Below are 18280 nucleotides of genomic sequence, written 5' to 3'. Positions count from 1 at the left end.
GCTGGGGACCCCGATGGGTGCGTCTTTCCTCTCAGAGGGGTCTACGTGTCTGTACAGAAGCTCGACACCAGACAAGGGGTCAGGACACTGGAAAGAGGACAGCCACGGAAATGCCACCTCCTGCCCCCCAGCCCCCCACCCCCCAAGCGAAGGCAACAGAAACAAACTTAATGGGGTGTGGACAAAGGATGAGGCGTCACGGGGCATCGTGGGTGGACCCCACCAGCGTGAACAGACCAGGCTGGAGCAGAAGGCGAGAAGAGGGGGCAGCACGGGGGCGGCCAGAGTCCTTGCCAGCTCCAGGCACACCTGGGGGCTCCCCAACACATCGCATCAGCGCCTTCTGCCCACGGCGCGGGGATGACCACCCCACACTCCACCCCCGAAACGCTTGTCTGGGGCGTTATCTTAGCTGGAGAGTGTGGTCTGCATTCCCAGGCAGAAAGGGACAGCCCCGGAGGGCAAGGGGCTTTGGGGACATGCTGAGGACAGAGAATTTGCCTCTGGCTGAGGTGGGGGGAGCTGAGCACCCCTGGGCAGTCCTCTGGGTGGGCCAGAGGGAGCTGGAGAGTCGGGTCCAAGTTCCTGGGGAGACCTGAGCCCTGGGTGGAGCTTGGCCGAAAGTGGGCTCAGCTCAGGGCTTTGTGGGGGAAGAGGGGGTACAGTCACCGCTGCTGGTGGGGCCTGGCCAGGGGCTGGGGCTGGGCTCAGGGCATCGCCTGGAGGCTGATGGGAGACAGGGGGCAGGCCAGAGAGAAGACCTGTGGGTCCGTTTCCCCCAGACCCTCGGGAACCGCTGAGCTGGAGCTAGAAGAGCTCTTGGAGACCAGGCCCCGCACGGTACAAGACGGGGACACTGAGGCCCCAGGACGGGGAGGTGGGGGCTGTCTGAGGCCTCCTGGGAGGTTCACGGCCTTTAACCCCGGTCCTCAGGTCTGGCTCCCGCGCTCTGCCTCAGGCCGCCTCTGCATTCTGCTTTGGGGCCATGTTTGGGGTGGCTGTGCAGGGCCTGAAGTTAGGGCTGACACTCCCCAGGTGGGTGGGGTGGGGGGCGGCCTCTCCCCTTCCTCTTTTCCAGAAAGATGGTTTGGGTCTGAGCACCCCAAGGACTCCGTTGCCTCTGAAACTCCCCCTGCCAGGGGGGGGGATCCGTGGATCTGGAGGGGGCAGCTCAAGTGGTCCCTTAGCCCAGGCAGGTGTTTTGGAAGGAGAGGGAGGGAGAGGAGTCGGGGGAGGGGGAGGGAGGGGGAGATGGAGACGGGGGAGGGAGAGGGAGGGAGGGAGGGGTGGCCGGGAGCCCAGGGTGGAGGGCAGAACCCTCACTTGGCCCCGATGACCAGGGAAGCCCGTGCTGCAGGATGGCTGTGGTCACCCTCACCTTGAACAGGTAGCCAGGTGAGGCCCAGAGAGGGAGGGACCCGGCCAAGGCCATGCAGGGGAGTGGCGGCCGCCTTTCCCTGATGCGTTTACGGGATGGGAGCCTCGGCCTCAGGAGTCTGGTTCCCGCGCTCAAGGCCCCTGCCTGGCCCCCGGCCGCCCCTCCCCTGGGGGCTGCCGCCCACCCGGGCCTGCATCCGGCCTGGTGCCCCTCAGGTCCCAGACCCAAGCGACCCTGACCCTGGGAGGCGCCCCCGTGCCCTGAGCCTCACCCCTGCACTGAGCCTGGGCGCTCCCCGAGGGCGGGGCCCAAAGCCCCCCATGCCCGGGGCCCCCCTGGCATCAGGGCTTCAAGGAGGGCTCGGCCCAGCCCTGGCCCAGGCGGGCGCCCCCCAGAAATGCCCCGTGGTCTCGGGACCGTCCAGGGCGGGAGCTCAGACGTCAGTGCTGACGCTGCGGCTGCGGGCGAAGGCCTCCCGCATGGCCGACAGGCGGTTGGGGTTGAGCGCCTGCAGCTCCCCGAAGCCCCCGGGGGGCGGCTCCATGTCCTCCTGGCCGACGCCTTGGTAGACCACCCGGTCCCCGCCGTTGCACACGTCCTCGTCCTCAGGGGGCTCCTGCAGGAAGAAGGTGGGCGGCTCGTAGTGGGAGCAGCTGCGGCAGAGGGTGCGGGTGCGCGGGGACCGCTCGCTGAAGGAGGTGGAGGCGGCCGGGTAGAGGGCCGGCCCGTTGGGCAGCACCAGGCTGCGGCCGGGGGGCAGTGGCGGCAGGTGGGCGTGCACGGCGAAGTCAGGCTCCTCCTCGTCCTCCTCCGACTCGTCCTTCTTGCAGCAGTAGTACTGTGGGCACAGGGCGCAGGGCAGCCGGTGAGCCCCAAGGCGGACCCCGCTCCACACCCACCTGCCCTCGCAGACCCACCCGAGTTCACACCTCTTTACCCCTTCAACCCACCCTCGGCCGGGGTCACCCAGGCCGGGCATGAGCCGGGCGCTTTGCAGCGATTGGCCCATTTCACCCGCCCAGGCGTGGGCTACCAGCTCCACTTTGCAGGTGGGGAAACTGAGGCACAGAGGAGGCAGGTAACTCTCCCTGGCTTCCCCTCCATCCTCAGGAAGACCTGGACACTGCCAGGGAGGGGCGAGCACAAAGTGAGGGGAGAGCGTGGGCGGCTCGGCCGCTGGGCGCTGCTGACCCCACCCCTCACCCTCTGAGCCTCGGTGTCCCTGCCTGCAGACGGAGTCCGGGCTCGGGCTGTCTGCCGCGCCCCTTCCTGGAGCCCTGGCTCTGCCCCCCTTCCTGGCCGCTGTGGCCTTCTTGGGGGCTGCCCTGGCCACCCCCCCGCCTGGCGTACCTGGAGCCGGCAGTAGCACAGGACCGCGATAATGCAGAGGAGAATCACCGTCGCCAAGATACCACCAGTGATCACCACCGACCCGGCTGTCATCCGCCCCCGTCTCCATCAACGGCCTGCAAAACACCCCCAGGGCAGGCCACCCGCCTCAGCGCAGGTGTAGGAGCCGGGCCGGGCGGGGGCAGTGGGACGCTCCAGGGCGGCACTGGAGAGGCATGTGCGGCCGGGGCTCGGGCTCTGTGTCGGGAGAAGTAGGCACCAGCAGCACCTGCCTCGCGGGCACTGGGGATCCCGAGGGCTGCGCTTTGGCGCTTGGCGTGGCGCACGCGGTGAGCGGCGCCTTCCAGCCTGGCTCCACTCGCACGTCCATTTTTAAGATTACCCGCGTGCAATCAAGCTGAACAGGGGTTTCAAAACCTGCTTTTTTTCCCTAACAAGATCGTCCTTATTTTTCCCTCTTGTTAAATATTCTTCTGCAACATAATTTCTACCAGCTTCTAACAATAATCCATTGTGTAATGTAACTGATCTCTTTTTGATAATTTGGGTTTTAAGCAGTGTTTTAATGAGCATTTTTGAAGCTAAGAATTGGGGGCCGGCCGCTTGAACTGTAGGCCTACTTTAATGACTTTTTCAGGATGAATTCTTAGAAGTGGGATTTCTAGACCCAGGACGTGCCTCCTTCTGCAAACTCTAGATTATACGAAACGTCACACACACTCAGAGCAGAGAGGATGGAGACCCACGTCCCACCCGCATCCACGCCACACCCTGGTCCCACCGCATCCCCCCAGGGAGGGTGCTGTAAGCCGGCTCTCCGAATTAAAGTGCCCGAGTCAGTGCATTTGCAGATTTCTGCGGTGCAGATTCTCCTGTCATGTCCAGTTTCAAGCCACCCAAAGTGAACAACCTGCTTGCAAAATCCCTGCACATTTAAGGTTCATCTCACTCGCCAAATGGCAAACCAGAAGGAGCTGGCCCTGGCCCACCACTGCCTCAATTTCCCAACTTCTCCCATCCCCACCTCTTTTTTTTTTTTTTGCAAGGGGGGGGATGGGCACATGGAGTACTTTAAGGGAAATGCCACAGGATATCAGTTTATCCAAAATACTTCCGTGTAAAATCTAACAGATGAAGACTTCAAAAAAAACAAGCAGTGTTTAGCTGTCTCCAATCATCTCCAAAATGTCTTTTTACAGTTGGTTTGTTCACAGCAGGATCCAAACCAGTTGCAATTAGATGTTATGACTCTCACACCTCCTTAGAGCAGCCCCTCTTCACCCCCTCCCGCCCCCCACCGCCCCTGGATGGGGCAAGTGAAGCTGGGTCACTGCTCGTACAGAATTTTCCATGCACTGGACTTTCCTGGGCTTCCTCACTGGACACGGCGGAACATGGTGGCACGTGTGGCGTTGACCGTGTTCTGGGATCATTGGTTTGTCCCCTAAAGTGGCCGGTAGAGCAAGTCTCCTGTCACAGCCTGTTCAGGGGTCCCCAATCTGTGGGTTCCGCTGTGGTCACCCTGACCCGTCCATTGCCAAGCTCCCTGCCCGCCTTTCACCTAACCCTTTTCGCAGACAGTGATCCCGTTATTTCATGGGAACTTGCAAAAATAGCATCTTTCAAATTTTATCATTTCTTCTGCATGTGTCGGCTCTGCTTCTTCTCTAAAGAAGACCTTCCCGGATTACCTATATGGTGTTCCTTTTATCGATTCTCAGAACAAGAAGTTGGTGCTCTACAAGGTTTGTGGTGGTTTTTATAATGTCATGAGCTCACTGATTTCTATAGATTTGATGTATTTCGAGCCACTGCAGCCAGGTTTCTTTTTCATGTTCAAATTGTCCCAGCGTTGGGACATGGCTTTGGGGCCCCAGGAGTCCCTGATAGACTGTGGCTTTTAGGTTCAAGACGGCCCCGGCTCCCACGCCCCACACCTGGGAGCCATCGCCTCTCAGATCCCCGGCTCTTTGTCAGTAGAAGTGCAGTCTAGGGACCCCACCATGAGCACCAGCTTCTCTAGGCAACAGAACTAGGGAACAGTCTTTTCCTTTCAGGAAGAGAAAAATAAAGCATGCGTTCAGACCGGTATTTCTGCTTAAAACAAAAGATTGCAGGGATCTTACTCGTTAAGGTTTGGTATCTCTGTGTCATTTATATGAAAATCTTGCCTCCAAATGACCTTACCTTACTTATGTGCTTTATCTCATTACATATAATACTTTCAAAATAACATCACCAGTATTTTTACTAACAAGTGCTACTGAGTGGAACGTCAGTTCTCTTTTGTTCTTATTCCCCTGGGGATGTGGAGTGGGGCGATGGTTCCAGGGTTACATGAAATAATCCTTAGTGTGGTTTTTCCCCCAACTCCAGACTCATTTGTTTCAGTTTGTGTTTAATTTTTTAAAATGTTGATCTAATTTTCCTTTTCAATTATAGAAAGCAATTAGTTCCAAAATCGGACCCATCAAACAAGGGGCGTTTGGAGACGTGTTACTTCCCGCCACTGTCCCCCCAGAGGGGACGTTCTAGCAGCAGGGATTTCTGATTCAGGTTGCCGGGCCACACTTTTCCCCAGAATCTGTGGCATCCTGGGGCTGGCTGGCTGGTGCCCGTCCTGGGGGCTCCTTGGCGTGCATCTCGGCCCCCCGTCACGTGGCCAGCTGCCTCATTATCTGGTTTCTTCTGGCATCTACTTTTGCGTCCAATTTCCTTTGCTCACAAGAACTGCAGTCTTACAGAGTAAGGCCCACGCCGAGTCCATACGGCCTCATCTAAATAGGATTTTGGAGATTGGAGAGCGATCCCAGAGTCCACACCTTACATAATAACATCCTCAAGGGTCCTATTTACAATGGGCTCACACCCACAAGGACGTGGATTTAAGACCTGAGCAGGCCTGTGGGGCACGGGATTCAACCCCAAAATCAGCTCTTGGTTTATGCTGCCCCCGATTCTATTCAAAAAATACAATCAAATATTGATTTCTCTCCCTCTGGTAGTAGCAGGCTATACACGCTTTGCTGTACCGTCGTCGTTTTCTCTTCACGGTACATCCAATGTGCCGTCCATCCCCAGGGACCCTCCAGAACCCACCTAGACCCCTGATCCCCTTCTCCTGCTGCCCAGAGCACCATCCCACAAATGAGCCCCGGTTTCCTCAGCCACGTCCTGTGGATGGGCATTTGTGTTATTTCCTGTTGTTTTTGTTGTTGTTATAACAATGTGCAGTGAAGAGCTTTGTGGCGTGTGTGTTTCTAAAGTTTTTGGTAAAACCCTGCCAAAGACACACCAGCATTTGGTCTGATTTATCCTCTTCCAGAACTGAGAAGAGCTGACAGTGGGGGGGGCTCTGATTCAGACTCAGGTGTGGGTGGTGGTGGGTCAGGGGTGCTGGGCAGGGGGCACCGGGCAGGCTGGGTGGGAGAGGTCAGAGGGGCAGCGGTTTCCTCACAGACTCCAGAGCCAGACTGGGAGGATACAGCTGCCTGGAAGGGACGCAGGGCAGAGACCCCAGGGGTCCCCAACATGCAGAAGGCGAGACACACAAGGCCCGGCAAGGAGGCAGCTTGCCCCAGGGACTCTGGGGTTCAAACAATGCTGGGCCTGGAACCCCAACCCCTGACAGACAGATGGAGTGGGAGCTCCAGACAGGCCCAACAGGACACAGACAGACAAACAGAGACAGATCCAAACACGGGCAGACGGAGGTGCAGACAAGCAGAGCCAGACCCAGACGGACCGACGGGGGCGGAGACTGGAAGACACAGTCCAGGACACACAAGCAGATGCAGACAGATGGGGAAGGAGCCCCCGGGACCCCTGTGTTCCCGGGCACCCTGCCTGGAGGGATCCATCAGCCTGGCCTCCTGGGGTGGCTGCAGCCGGCTGAAGGCGCAGACAGACCCGGGGTGGGGTCCAGGAGTGCCCAGGAGGAGGGGACCGGTGGGCGGGGGGATGCTGGGAGGGGTCCAGGCCCCTGTCCAGTTGCATTTCACGCTCCTCGCTGAGGGGACGCAAAGTAAAGCAGGCAGCCCTGGCGGGGGGCTGTGGCGAGCGCTGGCTCGCCGCCCCTATCTGGTGCTCCCAGGGATGCTGACAGCAGGCCTGGCCATGGCAGGGAAAGTGGGCGGCCGAGGGACCCCTGATGGCCTCCCTTGGTTTTCCTGGCTGTCTTGGGGGGGTGGGAGGCAGGGCAGCCACAGTGGCCCCCGACTTGGCGGATGAGGAAAGTGAGGTCAGGAAAGGGGAGGGGTCCGTGGGCCCCCTCCAGACAAACAGGCCCCACTGGCAGCCGAAAGCCCCGACCTTGGGGACCCGCCAGGCCATGGCCCGCCCCAGGGATCCATGACCTCCCCCATCCTCACCCCCCGGTGCTGGCCAGGCAGACCCAGAAAAACCCAGCCTGTGGACCCGCCTGGGGCTCCTCCAGTCCCCTCCCTGATGTCCGCTCTTTCTTTGAAAAGGCCCCCTTGAGTGGGTTTCTAGTATTTGCACCCCAAAGGATAATTACAGCCCCCCTCCTATCAACGAGGGAGCACATGGAAGCCCAGAGAGGTCGTCTGAGTTTTGTAAGTGGCCATGTGACGTCTTTGTGCCTGGCAGTTCAGGCACCCCCCACCCGACACCTCCCCATGCCAGGGCACACACTCAGGGCGGGCCGACAGCAGGCAGGGCCACGTCTCCCAGGGTGACGTGCAGCCCAGGCCCAGGGCCTCCCCGGCATGCAAAGCTGAGGCTGCAGAGGAAGGGGGGACAGCAGGTGGCCGAGGCCAGGCTTTGCCCTCCCCCCGGGGGCCTTGGGATGCATAAGGGGGGGCCCGGTGGGGACAGACGCGGGGCCCACCCACCTGTGCACCAGCCCCACCTTGTCTCTGCGGAGTTGGAAGAATGGGCTTCGAGTGCCCCCATTTCTCTGTGCCTCAGTTTCCCCCATGTAAAATGCGGAGCTCGCAAGGATTCGCTGAGGGGGCAGGTAGCAGCTCAAGGCGGTGCCATGTTGCTGTTTGTCGGGGGTCTGGATCCCTCGTCGGGCCTCCGAGGGAGCTGGGCAGCGACTGTGCCTGCCGGAAAGGTGTGCTCCCCGGCCCGGGGCCCCAGTGGCGGCTCCTCCGGGCTGGGCCCCCTTCGGCAGCAGGCGGCCTGGCGGCGGGATGGGAAGGTGCCGGCCCGGGCCGGGGGCCCAGGGTTGTCAGCGGCCACCGCACCGACACCGTGCCCCATCCAGCTGGAGAGCCTCGGCCGTGCTGCACAGACCCGGCGCGCCAAGGGGTGCCAGGTTCTGGGGCCGGGCCTGGCAGACAGACGCACAGGCCCCTGGCAGCTCCACTTGCGTCCCGGCCCGACATCAGGGCACAGTTAACTCCGAACAGCCCCGGAGCGGGACATGGCCTCCCTCCATTGTCCCCCCCTTCCCGCCTCCCGCCTGCCTCTCCAAATCCTGCCTGGTCGTCAAAGCCCGGAGCACACCCGACTCCTCCAGGAAGCCTCCCCAGACTTCTCTAATGCCCGTCACAGAACCTCAAAATGCCAGGGCTGGGAGGGACCGTGGGGACGAGGCCAAACGGTGGTGACCCACTTACAATGTCACACAGAGGGAGCCAAAAAACAGCGACCGGAGGCTGTTTCCCCAGGTCTGGCAACCCCCACCTCTGCTGAGCCCCTGCTTCTCAGGCCTCCTTCGTGCCGCCCTCAGAGTCTGCCCAGCAGGACCTGGAGACGATGTGAGCCTGGCAGATGAGGGGCAGCGGCCGGTGACCTTGGGCTGGAGGCCTTTCTCGGGGTCTGGGTTTCCTTATTTGTAAAAAGGGCATGGCAGGGCTTAGATGACAGATTCCTCCCAGTTGGGACTGGAACAATCTAGGTTTGTATTTTTACCCAGCCCTGAGAGGGATTCAGCCAAGTTTGAGGGTCTTGGTTGAAAAACAAGGGTGGCCACTGGGCCAGTGATCAATCAAGACTCCATCCTCCAAAAGGGCCGCTCGGCAGCTCGTGGCCGAGAAGAAAAAGGATGGCAGGTTCCTTTGCAGCACTTGCCTGGGGGCTCCAGAGGGAAGCAAGGTGGGCCCAGTGTCCCTGGGATACCCCTGAGAGCTGCCAGGCTAAGTGCCTAGGAGAATGACAAAGGGCCTCGGGCTGGGAGGCTGGAGACGATGGTGTTGGATGGGGGAGAAACCAAGGGGGGCTTCCTGGAGGAGGAGGCTGTCTCAGCTGGCTGGGATGCAGAGGGAGGAGAGGGCCTGCGGGCACAGGGAACAGCACAAGCAAAGGCCCAGAGGCAGAGGCGTGCCAGGCAGGCTCAGGGTCAGCCAGGCGGAGGCCACCCCAACGCTCGTGTGCAACCAAGCTCGCCCCGCCCGGAAGTTTCTGTGCTGCCCGCCAAGACAATTTGGCGAGAATGGCGCTGAATTGTTAATCGGCCCCCTGGGACCATAAACGGTTTTAAAGCTTTATAATCGGCTTTGCTTCCTTGTCCCCACCCCCGACTTCTGCAGCGGCAGGCTGTGAGAGGGGCCCTCTGTGCACACCCCCATCCCTAGCTTGTGTGTGTGTGGGGGGGCCCGGGCGGCCCCTGTCCTCCGTGATTGCCCCACGTCTTGCTGGGCAGCCCGGCGGGAGAACCAGACGCTTTTATGAGCTCCGGTTGTCTCCTGCTGCCGTGAAGACCAAACGGTGCGGCGTGGGGGCTGGGGGTGGGAAACACCTGGCCGCCGTGGAGCCAGACAGCCCGTTCCACCTGCCTCCGCCCCCCTGGAGCCCCCACCCCACAGCACCTTCCTCTGGCACGAGGCCCCTGACCTGCTGCCATCTGGGCCCGTGCAGCTGGGCTTCATTTCAAACTCTGCTGTTTCCCTCTGCCCCCCTTGCCCAGCTCCACTCTCTCATTTGCTTAAAGGCTGCCCGGCCCCAACCTCTGTCGTCTGTCTGTCTTGTGCCACCTCTCACTCCTCGCCCCAGAGCCTTGCCCAATGTAGGGCCCACTGTGGACACTTAATGAAGGTTGCTGTCTGCCCTGTGCACCCGAGCTGCCATGGAGGGTCAAAACCTGCATCCTCAGAGCTGGCCGGGGACTTTGGGACATCCAGTCCTGTGACTTCCCAACCTGCCGGGCACCGGAACCCTGGGGGAGCCCAGCAAACACGCCGACGCCCGGCCTCATGTCCAGACATCCTCGCTCGGCGGGTCCCAGAGGGGCCCTGCATCTGCCTGCTTGCGAGTGGCCCTTCTGCCCTAGTGGATGGTATTGCAGCTGGGGCTGGGCAGCCTCTCCCTTCCAGAAGGAGAAACCGAGGCTCAGGGGGCAATGGCTGGCCCTGGGGCACCAGAAGCAGAGCCAGCTCTGGACCCGGGTTTCCTGCCTCCGGGTGAGGCGTCTGCCCACCAGGCGTCCCCCCGAGCGCGACCCCGCCTGCTCCTTCCACAGACACATCTGTCTGGCTGCCACAGCGCTCCGCTACCTGGAAGCCCCAGGGCCCCGGCGCCCCGCGAGCAGGAAAGCAGGGCCCGCAGAGTTCCTGTCTAGACCTGCTCCACATTTGTTCCTAATTTCACGCTCCGCGGGCTCCCAGATTCCCGCCTTCGGTAATAAATAGACGGGGAAGTGCTCGGCAGCGCTGCTGTGGTTGGTCTCCGAGAAGTTATCCAGAGCCTGGCTGGGGGTGGGCTGGCGGGAGCGGGGCCCTGGCCGGAGAGCACGTTCCCAGCGGGACCCGAATGTCCCCTCCAGGCTGCGCCCTCGGCCCACGTCAGCTCCCCTCTGAGTTCAGCCCTCCTGGGCCCTCGGCCCTCAGAATCGGGCAGTGACCAGGGGCCGGGGGTCACAGCGAGCCGGGCTGTGCCCACCACCAGGTTCCAGAGGGGGTCTGGGGCCTGCCCTCGGGGGGCTCTGGTCCATCCAGGAAGCCACAGAGGTGCGACGGGGGCTGGGCATACCCACGGCAAGCAGCCTGGGCGCTGCCAGGCCTGGGGCAGGCAGGGATGGGCTGGGGCTCCTTGAGGGACCGCTAGAAAGAGAACAGGGGCCAGGACTTTTTGCCAACCGTTTCTGGGGCTCGCAGACTTCTGGAAGCTCTCCCAGACCCAGCTGAAGAGCCCTCTTGGGGGTCCACGCCTTGAGAGCAGAGGCCTGGCCTGCTGTTTGCTGCCCCATCCCCACTGCCCAGCACGGCGCAGCACATACAGTAGGCGCTCAGCACTGGTGTGTGGACGAACACCTCAGGGGCCTTTGTGAAGATGCAGGCAGATCTGGGGAGGGGGGCTGGGGTGTGCTGGGGAGGGCTGGGTCCCTCCTCTCTCTGGACATGAGCTGAACGACATCCTGGCGAATAGCAGCAGTGTCGTCTCGGCCCCTCCCACAAGCCCTCCAGGGGCCACGTCACCTGGTCACCTCGTCTCATGTCACCTCATCACCTCGTCTCATGTCACCTTGTCACCTCGTCTCATCCGAACGACCCCGGGGCGGCCTGCCTTTCCCCGCGGAGGGAGCTAGGCCTCACAGCAGAAGCTACCAGCTTGGGACATCTTTGGCAGGGCCAGTTTCAAACTCAGGTGTCTCCTGGTCCCAGCTGGGAAACTGAAGCCTGGACGCACCCCAAAGGCACAGTCTACAGACTTGCAAGTTACCCGATCCTGGTTTTCTGGGGAGTCTGCTGAGGCCAGGCATGCGAGACAATCCCCCCAGCAAGTGGAAGATCTGAGCGCGTACGCAGCCCGTCTTCCTTGCCCGAGGAGCCTTGCTGGAGCTCCAAGCCCTGCCCTGGAGTCTGGGGCCACATTTGGGGTCAGCGTCAGCAAAGCCTGGATTCAAACCCAGAGCAGACTCTGGAGCCGGAGCCCTGCCCAGCTCACCCCAGACATGGCTGGGAGCCGAGTGAGGAGGGGAGACAGGGTCCCTGACAGTGGGAGGCTGGGGGGGGGGCTGGAGGGGCGGGGCCAGGACCAGGACACAGGGTGCTGGAGGGAGCAGGTGTTTCCCAGCTGGGCCGGGCAGGGGGCTTCGTTTCCCTGCTGCCTGGGTGGTCATCCTGCCCCTCCTGGCAGGACACGCGGCAGTCACTGTCCCCAACCCCAGGAAACTTCGAGGGGTGCAGGGCAGGAGGGAGCCCCTCTTGGCCTCCATCAAGGGGTGCACTGAGACCACCAGGGTGGGCAGAGGGTGCTCACTGCTCCAGGCCCTGACTCATGGCACCTGCTGTCCTGTTTGCAGCCTCGTCCCTCTTCCCTGGCAGCCCAGGCTCGGGGCCCAGCCTCCCCGGCAGCTGAGGGCTCAGAGCACATGAGAGCTGGCAGAGGGCACTGCCAGGCGTGATGGGGGCTATCAGCTAGATGCCGCCCGGCCCCCTCGCCAGACCCCTTCTGGAAATGAGCGGCCCACTGCCCACCGGGTCCTGGGCTAGGATTCCGGGTGGATCCTTCATAGCCCATCTGGGTGGGGTGCGGCCCTCCCCCAAGGGTCAGGCCCGTCTCGAGCCCCAGCTTCCACCCTTTTCTGAAGCCTCTCTGGGGGGCCATGGGGCAGATGGGGGAGGGAGAGAGGAGAGGAGAGGATGAGAACAAGGGGACAGAGAAAATGAGGGCTGAACAAAAGGAAAGCATGATGGGGGTGTGAGCCAGGGAAAGGAGAGAAACGGCTGGGAGCCCGAGCGCCTTGCTCTGCAGACAGGTGTGTGCCCCCCACCCAGAGAAGGGGCCTTGCCCGGGGCTTCCCCACGGGTCTGCAGCAGAGGGGGCCTGTCTCCCTGGATCCCAAGGGGGCGGTGGGCAGAGGACCTGGCTTCGGATGCTCCAGAAACCCCCAGACCTCCTCCTTGTCCAGCCTCCTTGTGGACATCTGTTAGAAGCTCTCAGTTCATGTCCATCTGTCTGGCCGGCCCTTCCTCCACTGTTGGCCTTGGTGAGCCCGACACAGTAGAGAATCGGGCCTTCAGCTCAGGGCTGCTCAGAATGTTCCCTGAACCCCTAGTCTGAACCGGTCACTGCCTCACTCTAGCACTCTCGATGGCTCCCCAGGGCCTCATACCACCCTGCTCCGGGCACCCACCATGTGCCAGGAGGGGGGCAACAGCCTCACCAGCATGTCCTTTAACCCTTGCAGCGGCAGGCGGGGTGGGGGTGCTCTTGCCCATTTTATAGATGAAGAGACTGAGACCCAGAGAGTTTCAATGGGGGGCTTGAAGATCATGAGGTCAGTTAGGGGAGGGGAGCCAGCAAGTGACATGGGGTGGAGGGCAGCCCAAAGCCTCTCTGCCCACCCTGCCTTCAAACTGGGTGCCTCCCGCCACTGGGGGACTACAGTCGGGGCCCACTCCAGCTGAGGTGGGGTCCGTCGGGTGAGCTCGTGCCCACCGGCCCGAGCACCGACATGGCAAGATCAGTGACTGGATCCTGCCCCGCGGCCCCCGGCTCCCTCCCCACGGGGGTCCCGGTCAGGAGAAGGCCTCGGAGGATGCCGGAAACCCAGGCGGGTCCCAGCCGTGGATGGTGCTTTCCTCTCTCTTAAATGTAACAACGTGCAGAAAGTGGGTTTTCAAAACCCTTCTGCCACTTGACTTACGTTTTTATTTTTGGCTGCCTCTTCCAAGAATGGAGCGTAGCTCCGGAAGCCACTCCAGGGCCTGAAGGCAGCGACACAGAGGGCCAGCCCGGGGTTTGGGGGACAGCGACAGCGCCCATTTGTCACACACGCCAAGCCAAGGGCTGCGACCCCGTCATTTCTGTCCGCCCTCGGCTGCACCCCTAGTATCCTCACAGCAGGAGGGGAGACCGAGGCCCAGGCGGCTGGTGGGCAGGGGCACGGCCAGGGTCCCTTCCCAGGCCTGCGTGGGGGCCGGGGCCGTGGCTGCTTTGCCCACCGTGGTGGCTCAGAGCCCCAAATTCGACGACAGCCCAGGGGATGCTCAGCGCCCACCTGCTGACTCAGTGCCCAGCAGGGAGGAGCACACGGGCGCAGAGTCTCAGCAGGGGGTCCCCCAAAGTCCCCGATGATTTGAGAGGACGGGCAAGCGCGGGGGCCGGCGTCTCGGGCGAGGCGAGGTGTGGCGGGTCCAAGGTGGGAGTCTTGCCCCAGGCCCAGCTGTCACCACCCAGAGGAGGGGGGTTGGGGGACACCCCGTGTGGTCACCAGCGGAGAGGCCGTGACCTAAGAGGCCAAGGGTCTCAGCCTGCTCTTCCCAGACAGCAGCTCCTGCCTCAGAGCGCCATCCCTGTGACCTGGGGACAGACCCCCCCAAGCCCCCTCTGATAGCTAGAAGGACCCTGCCAGGCCCAGGGACCCCACCCCACCCCAGGATGGGAGTGGGAAAGAGAAGGGGTAATTCGGAGATGCACCCATTCCACCCCCAGACACAACTCTGGGGACAGCCCCGCAGCCCCCAGGAAGACGCGCCGGGCCCCCGCCGTCGATCTGGCCGGGGATTCTGAACCCAAGCAGGAACTACAGACAGTGGTCCCTGTCCGTGCGAGGCTGAACATGAGGGGCCGAGAGCAGGACTCCCCGACAGAGAGCCCCGGACGTGCCCGCTGGGTTTCAGAAGTCAGGGTGTGCCCGGATGGCGACAGAGGTTGTAGCTCGGAAAGGACCGTGGCCCGGCAGCTTGCCGCGGGGTGGGCCGCGGGGCCTGGGAGTGGAGGCAGGCAGGGCCCGGGAAGGACAGGCCGGAGCTGGCAGGTGCCTGGCTGGAGGGCTGGCTTGCTTCAGGGCATGCTCTCCAAAGACAAGGAGCCCCAGCATGTGGGATAATAAACTGCTCCCAGGGCCTGCCCTCTGCCCACTCTGAGCCACTCTCATCCTGCGGCCTTGCAGAGAACCACACACCTGAGCCGGCTCCAGGCCTGCCACCGCGTCGTCTCTCAAGGTGGGGTCCCGGGGCCAGCAGCAGCAGCACCTGGGGCCTTGTTAGATGCAGAGTCGCGGGTCCCACCGAGACCCGCTGAGTCAGAAACACGGGATGGGGCGCAGCGGCCTGTGTGTTGGCGAGCCCTGCGGGGATTCTGGAGCACCAGTGCTTGCCCCACGGACACTGGAGTCACCCGGGGAGCAGGAGGCCCCTCCCCTCCCCCTGCCCAGGCCACACCAGGCCGATGAGACTGTGGGGTGGGACCCAGGAACCAGTACTTTGTACAGCTTTCCAGGGTGCTCCAACATGCAGCAGGCTGAGGACCTCTGAGCTGGCAACAAGGACCTGTGGGGTGCAGTTTGCTCCTCTGCCTTCTGGAAGGATGGGGGTGTCAGAGCCGCCTCCCGTGCCAGGACTTGACAAAGCTTTCAGCCCGCGGCCCTCGCGCGTCCCACGAGGCAGACACCACTGTCCCGTCTTGCAGATGAGGAAACAAGGAGGCAACTTGCCCGTGGTCACCCGGCTAGCAAAGAGCAGGCTCCCCCATCTCGGCCTCTGCCCGCGCAGCTGCCCCCGCCCTCCTCCCTGCAGCCGGTCTACCTGCAAACCCTGCCCGGGGAGCACCTGGCCTAGCCCCAGGATCCAGAATCCACTCCGTGTCACCCTCGGGGATCCCACCCAAGCTGCCCTGGTTTATGTCCACTCTCAAGCCAGACCTGCCCGGCAGCCCCTGACCAATCCCTGCTGCCCGTGGGCCTGGCTCTGATGCCTCCTCCTCCAGGCAGCCTTTGCCAGTCTCGGCCACAGGCATCTCTTCCTCTCTCCACCGGACATGCCTGGCGCTGTGTCTGGGGCAGGGGAGCAGGTGTGTCTGGGACTCGGACTTGGGGGCAGATCCACTGTTGTCCCTGGTGTCAGGGTGCGCAGGCCGCCGTCTCATTTTTAAAACAGGAGAATAACACCAGTCCCCCGCCCTCCTTCCTCCCGGCTTCCCTCTCTCCCTCCTCCCTTCCCTCCATCCTCCTTTCTGTAGCATCTACGGAGCCTGCAGTGAGCCACGCACTGGCGTTTTCACGGTGACGATGGGGGACAGGGTCCTTGCCTGCCCTGGCCTTGGGGAGTGGGGCTGCTGGGCAGGCGGGGTGCAGACTCCCGGCCTGGAGGGTGCTGGTGGCCTCCGGCAGCCCTCCTGACCGCCTCGCCCTTGTCCACTCCAGGGCCTGTGACTTATCCTCTCTCAGATCCTGCACTCTGGGGCAGGGCCTGTTCTGGGCAGGCACAGGGTGCTCAGTGGGTGTCCTCCAAGGAGAAGGTGAGCGTGGACTGTACGTGGGCTCGGCGTTCCGAAGGCGGCTCCGAAGGCTCTGACCTGTGCTGGGAAGGAGTGAGACGGGGCCCGGGCTCTATTCTGGGTTGGTGGCTGCTCAGTCCTTGGTGGGGCCTGCCCGGGTGGGTTCCGGTCCCCAAGGGCAGTCACTTGCTGTCCGTGCCTCAGCAGCCCCCGCCGGCGCTGTCGGCACATCCACATGCCTGCTCCGCAGCCTCCTGCCTGCGTGGAGCCACGGGCCCTGCCAGGGCCGCCCAGGCCCTTCCACTTTCCAGGTGCTCCCACCGGCCTCACACAGGAGGGGTCGAGCCGGGCCCTGTGCAGTCTCCCGGCCCGAGGCTGCAGCCCCCTCTCCCCCACACCCATCGGTGCTCAGCCACGGCCACGGGACTCCTCTGGAGAAGCGAGGCCTTGCCAGTGGCCTGAGGGGGGAAGGGCCAGTGCCCAGCCCTTCAGCAGCACCAAGGCCGTGGGCAGTCAGGGACAGCACCCCAGGGAGTGGAAATAGCATGTGCAAAGGCCCAGGGGTGAGTGGAGAGTTGCCTCTGAGGACCTCCATTCGGCAGCCACACCCCCGGCTGCACCCTGACCTGCTCGGGCCCATGTCCAGGGCTCGGGCTTTCTGTGGGGAGCTGCCCTGCCCTCCCCTGAGGCTGGACTGTCCGGCTGCCCCCTCCGGCTCATACCTCGGGTCACAGGGAGGAGTATGCTGAGTCCACCTGAGTCTTCTCGTTTCCGGCAAATGCAAGTGCCCAAGGGAGCACGAGGGAGAGGCAGCCCTGGAAGGTTTGTCAAGCTCCTCTCTGTCCGCTGATGCTCACTACCCATGGGGCTGGCCACATAAGGCCCATTTCACAGATGCAGACACTGAGGCTCAGAGCAACTCAGAGCCTGGCCCCAGACCCACGCTACCCAGTCACTGGAGCCGCTGAACTCATAGCCACCCTCCTGGCTGCAAGGATGGGTCTCCCCTCTCACAGCATGGACACTGCCTTCTTCCCCTCCTCGCCCTCTATCACCAGTTGAGGCTGCCGGGCGAGGTCAAGGTCAGAGAGAGAAAACCTCGGACGCTGTTGGGCAGAGCCACCCAACAGGTACCAGATGCTCTATGTGCCAGCAACTTGGCCAAGATCTAACAATACGGGGAGGGAGGGGCTGTCATTCTCCTTATTTTACGGAAGAGGACACTGAGGTTCAGAGAGGCCCCGTGATTTGTCCAAGATTATACTCTAGAGAAGGGTCAGGGTCAGGATGTGATCGCAGGTCTGATCTGGCTCCAGAGCTGTGCCTGCCCCCTCAAAGGCTGGGTGCTGGCAAGGGGGGTGGAACTTTGCTTTGCTTCTGCCCCTCCTCATTGTGCTGCCTGGCAGTGCCCTGAATGGGTCACTGGTTCCACCACACACACACACACACACACACACACAAGCCACATGTGCTCGCAGAAAAAGACCCTCCCATGCACAAGTGCAGGAGGGTGAAAATGACCCTCTGCCAATTCCAACTTGCCACCTGTTTGTGTAAATAAAGTCTTTCGGGAGCAGAGCCATGCCCAACTGACCTCCGTGGCTGCTTTCCACCTCTACAGCAGAGCCGAGTAGTTGTGGCAAAGACCGTGAAGCCCACAGAGCTGAAACTGTTGACTTCTGGCCCTTTACAGAAAAAGCTTGCCAGCACCCACTCCAGAGGAGCAGGTCTTGATTCTCAGCTCTGTGCATATACACACATGGATTATTTTGATTATTATTAGTATTTACCAAAATGAGCTCATTGCCTGCAGACTGTGCTGCAGTTTATTTTGTTACTTATTCCCTTGAGAACACCTTTCCACATCAGGACACTCAGAGCCCTGGTTTTCGAAGAGCCCCCTTTGGTTTTCCTTGGCAGGGCCCCCATCTCCCAACCTCTAAGGCCTCCCTCCGTCATCCTTCTCTGGAACACGGCTCTGAGTGTGACTCTCCAGTCCAGGCCCCAAGCATCGGATGCTCTGGGCCCTCCAATGCTGTCCCCCAGTTTACCTTTTCCAGCCTTGCCACGCGCTGCCCCTATGTTCCTGCTACGTTCCTTAAACAAACACGTCTGGGTATGAAGTTTGTTTCCTGGGCTTCCCAATCACAAACTGCATTTTCCTGCCTCTGAGCTGTTGCTAGCACCATTCCCTGGGCTTCAAACTCTCTTCCAGCCCCACTTGGTGAAATTCCCACCATAAGTCTCGCATGCTCCTTGAGCAAGCCTTCCCTGATCTCCACCCTGGTGAAGGCTCCCTCTTCTGGGATCTAGTAGCACCCACTGTCCATGCTGTGCACTTGGCATTTAAGATTTATCAACAACTCAAGAGCAGGTATTTATTGAACTCCTACTGCGTTCTGTGCCCTGTTCTGGGTCCCTGCC

The 18280-nt window shown here is 61.9% G+C and overlaps 1 protein-coding gene across 1 annotated transcript in view; it reads right to left on the bottom strand.

Moving 5' to 3' along the window:
* Nucleotides 1-1250: 1250 nt before the first annotated feature.
* The window catches only part of FAM163B (family with sequence similarity 163 member B), a 32872-nt gene continuing 15842 nt past the window's right edge, over nt 1251-18280 (bottom strand). The window contains exons 2-3 of the mRNA XM_037797403.1: nt 2729-2844; nt 1251-2216 (exon numbers count right to left, since the gene is read on the bottom strand). Of these exons, the coding sequence (XP_037653331.1) occupies nt 1812-2216; nt 2729-2821 (498 nt within the window). The 5' untranslated portion in view covers nt 2822-2844 and the 3' untranslated portion in view covers nt 1251-1811. The remainder of the gene's footprint in view (nt 2217-2728; nt 2845-18280) is intronic.

The sequence above is a fragment of the Choloepus didactylus genome, chromosome 10 (genome assembly GCF_015220235.1).
Source record: "Choloepus didactylus isolate mChoDid1 chromosome 10, mChoDid1.pri, whole genome shotgun sequence".
NCBI lineage: Eukaryota > Metazoa > Chordata > Mammalia > Pilosa > Megalonychidae > Choloepus > Choloepus didactylus.
The sequence above is the reverse complement of the archived record's forward strand: the minus strand, read 5'-3'. Positions and strand labels throughout refer to the sequence as shown.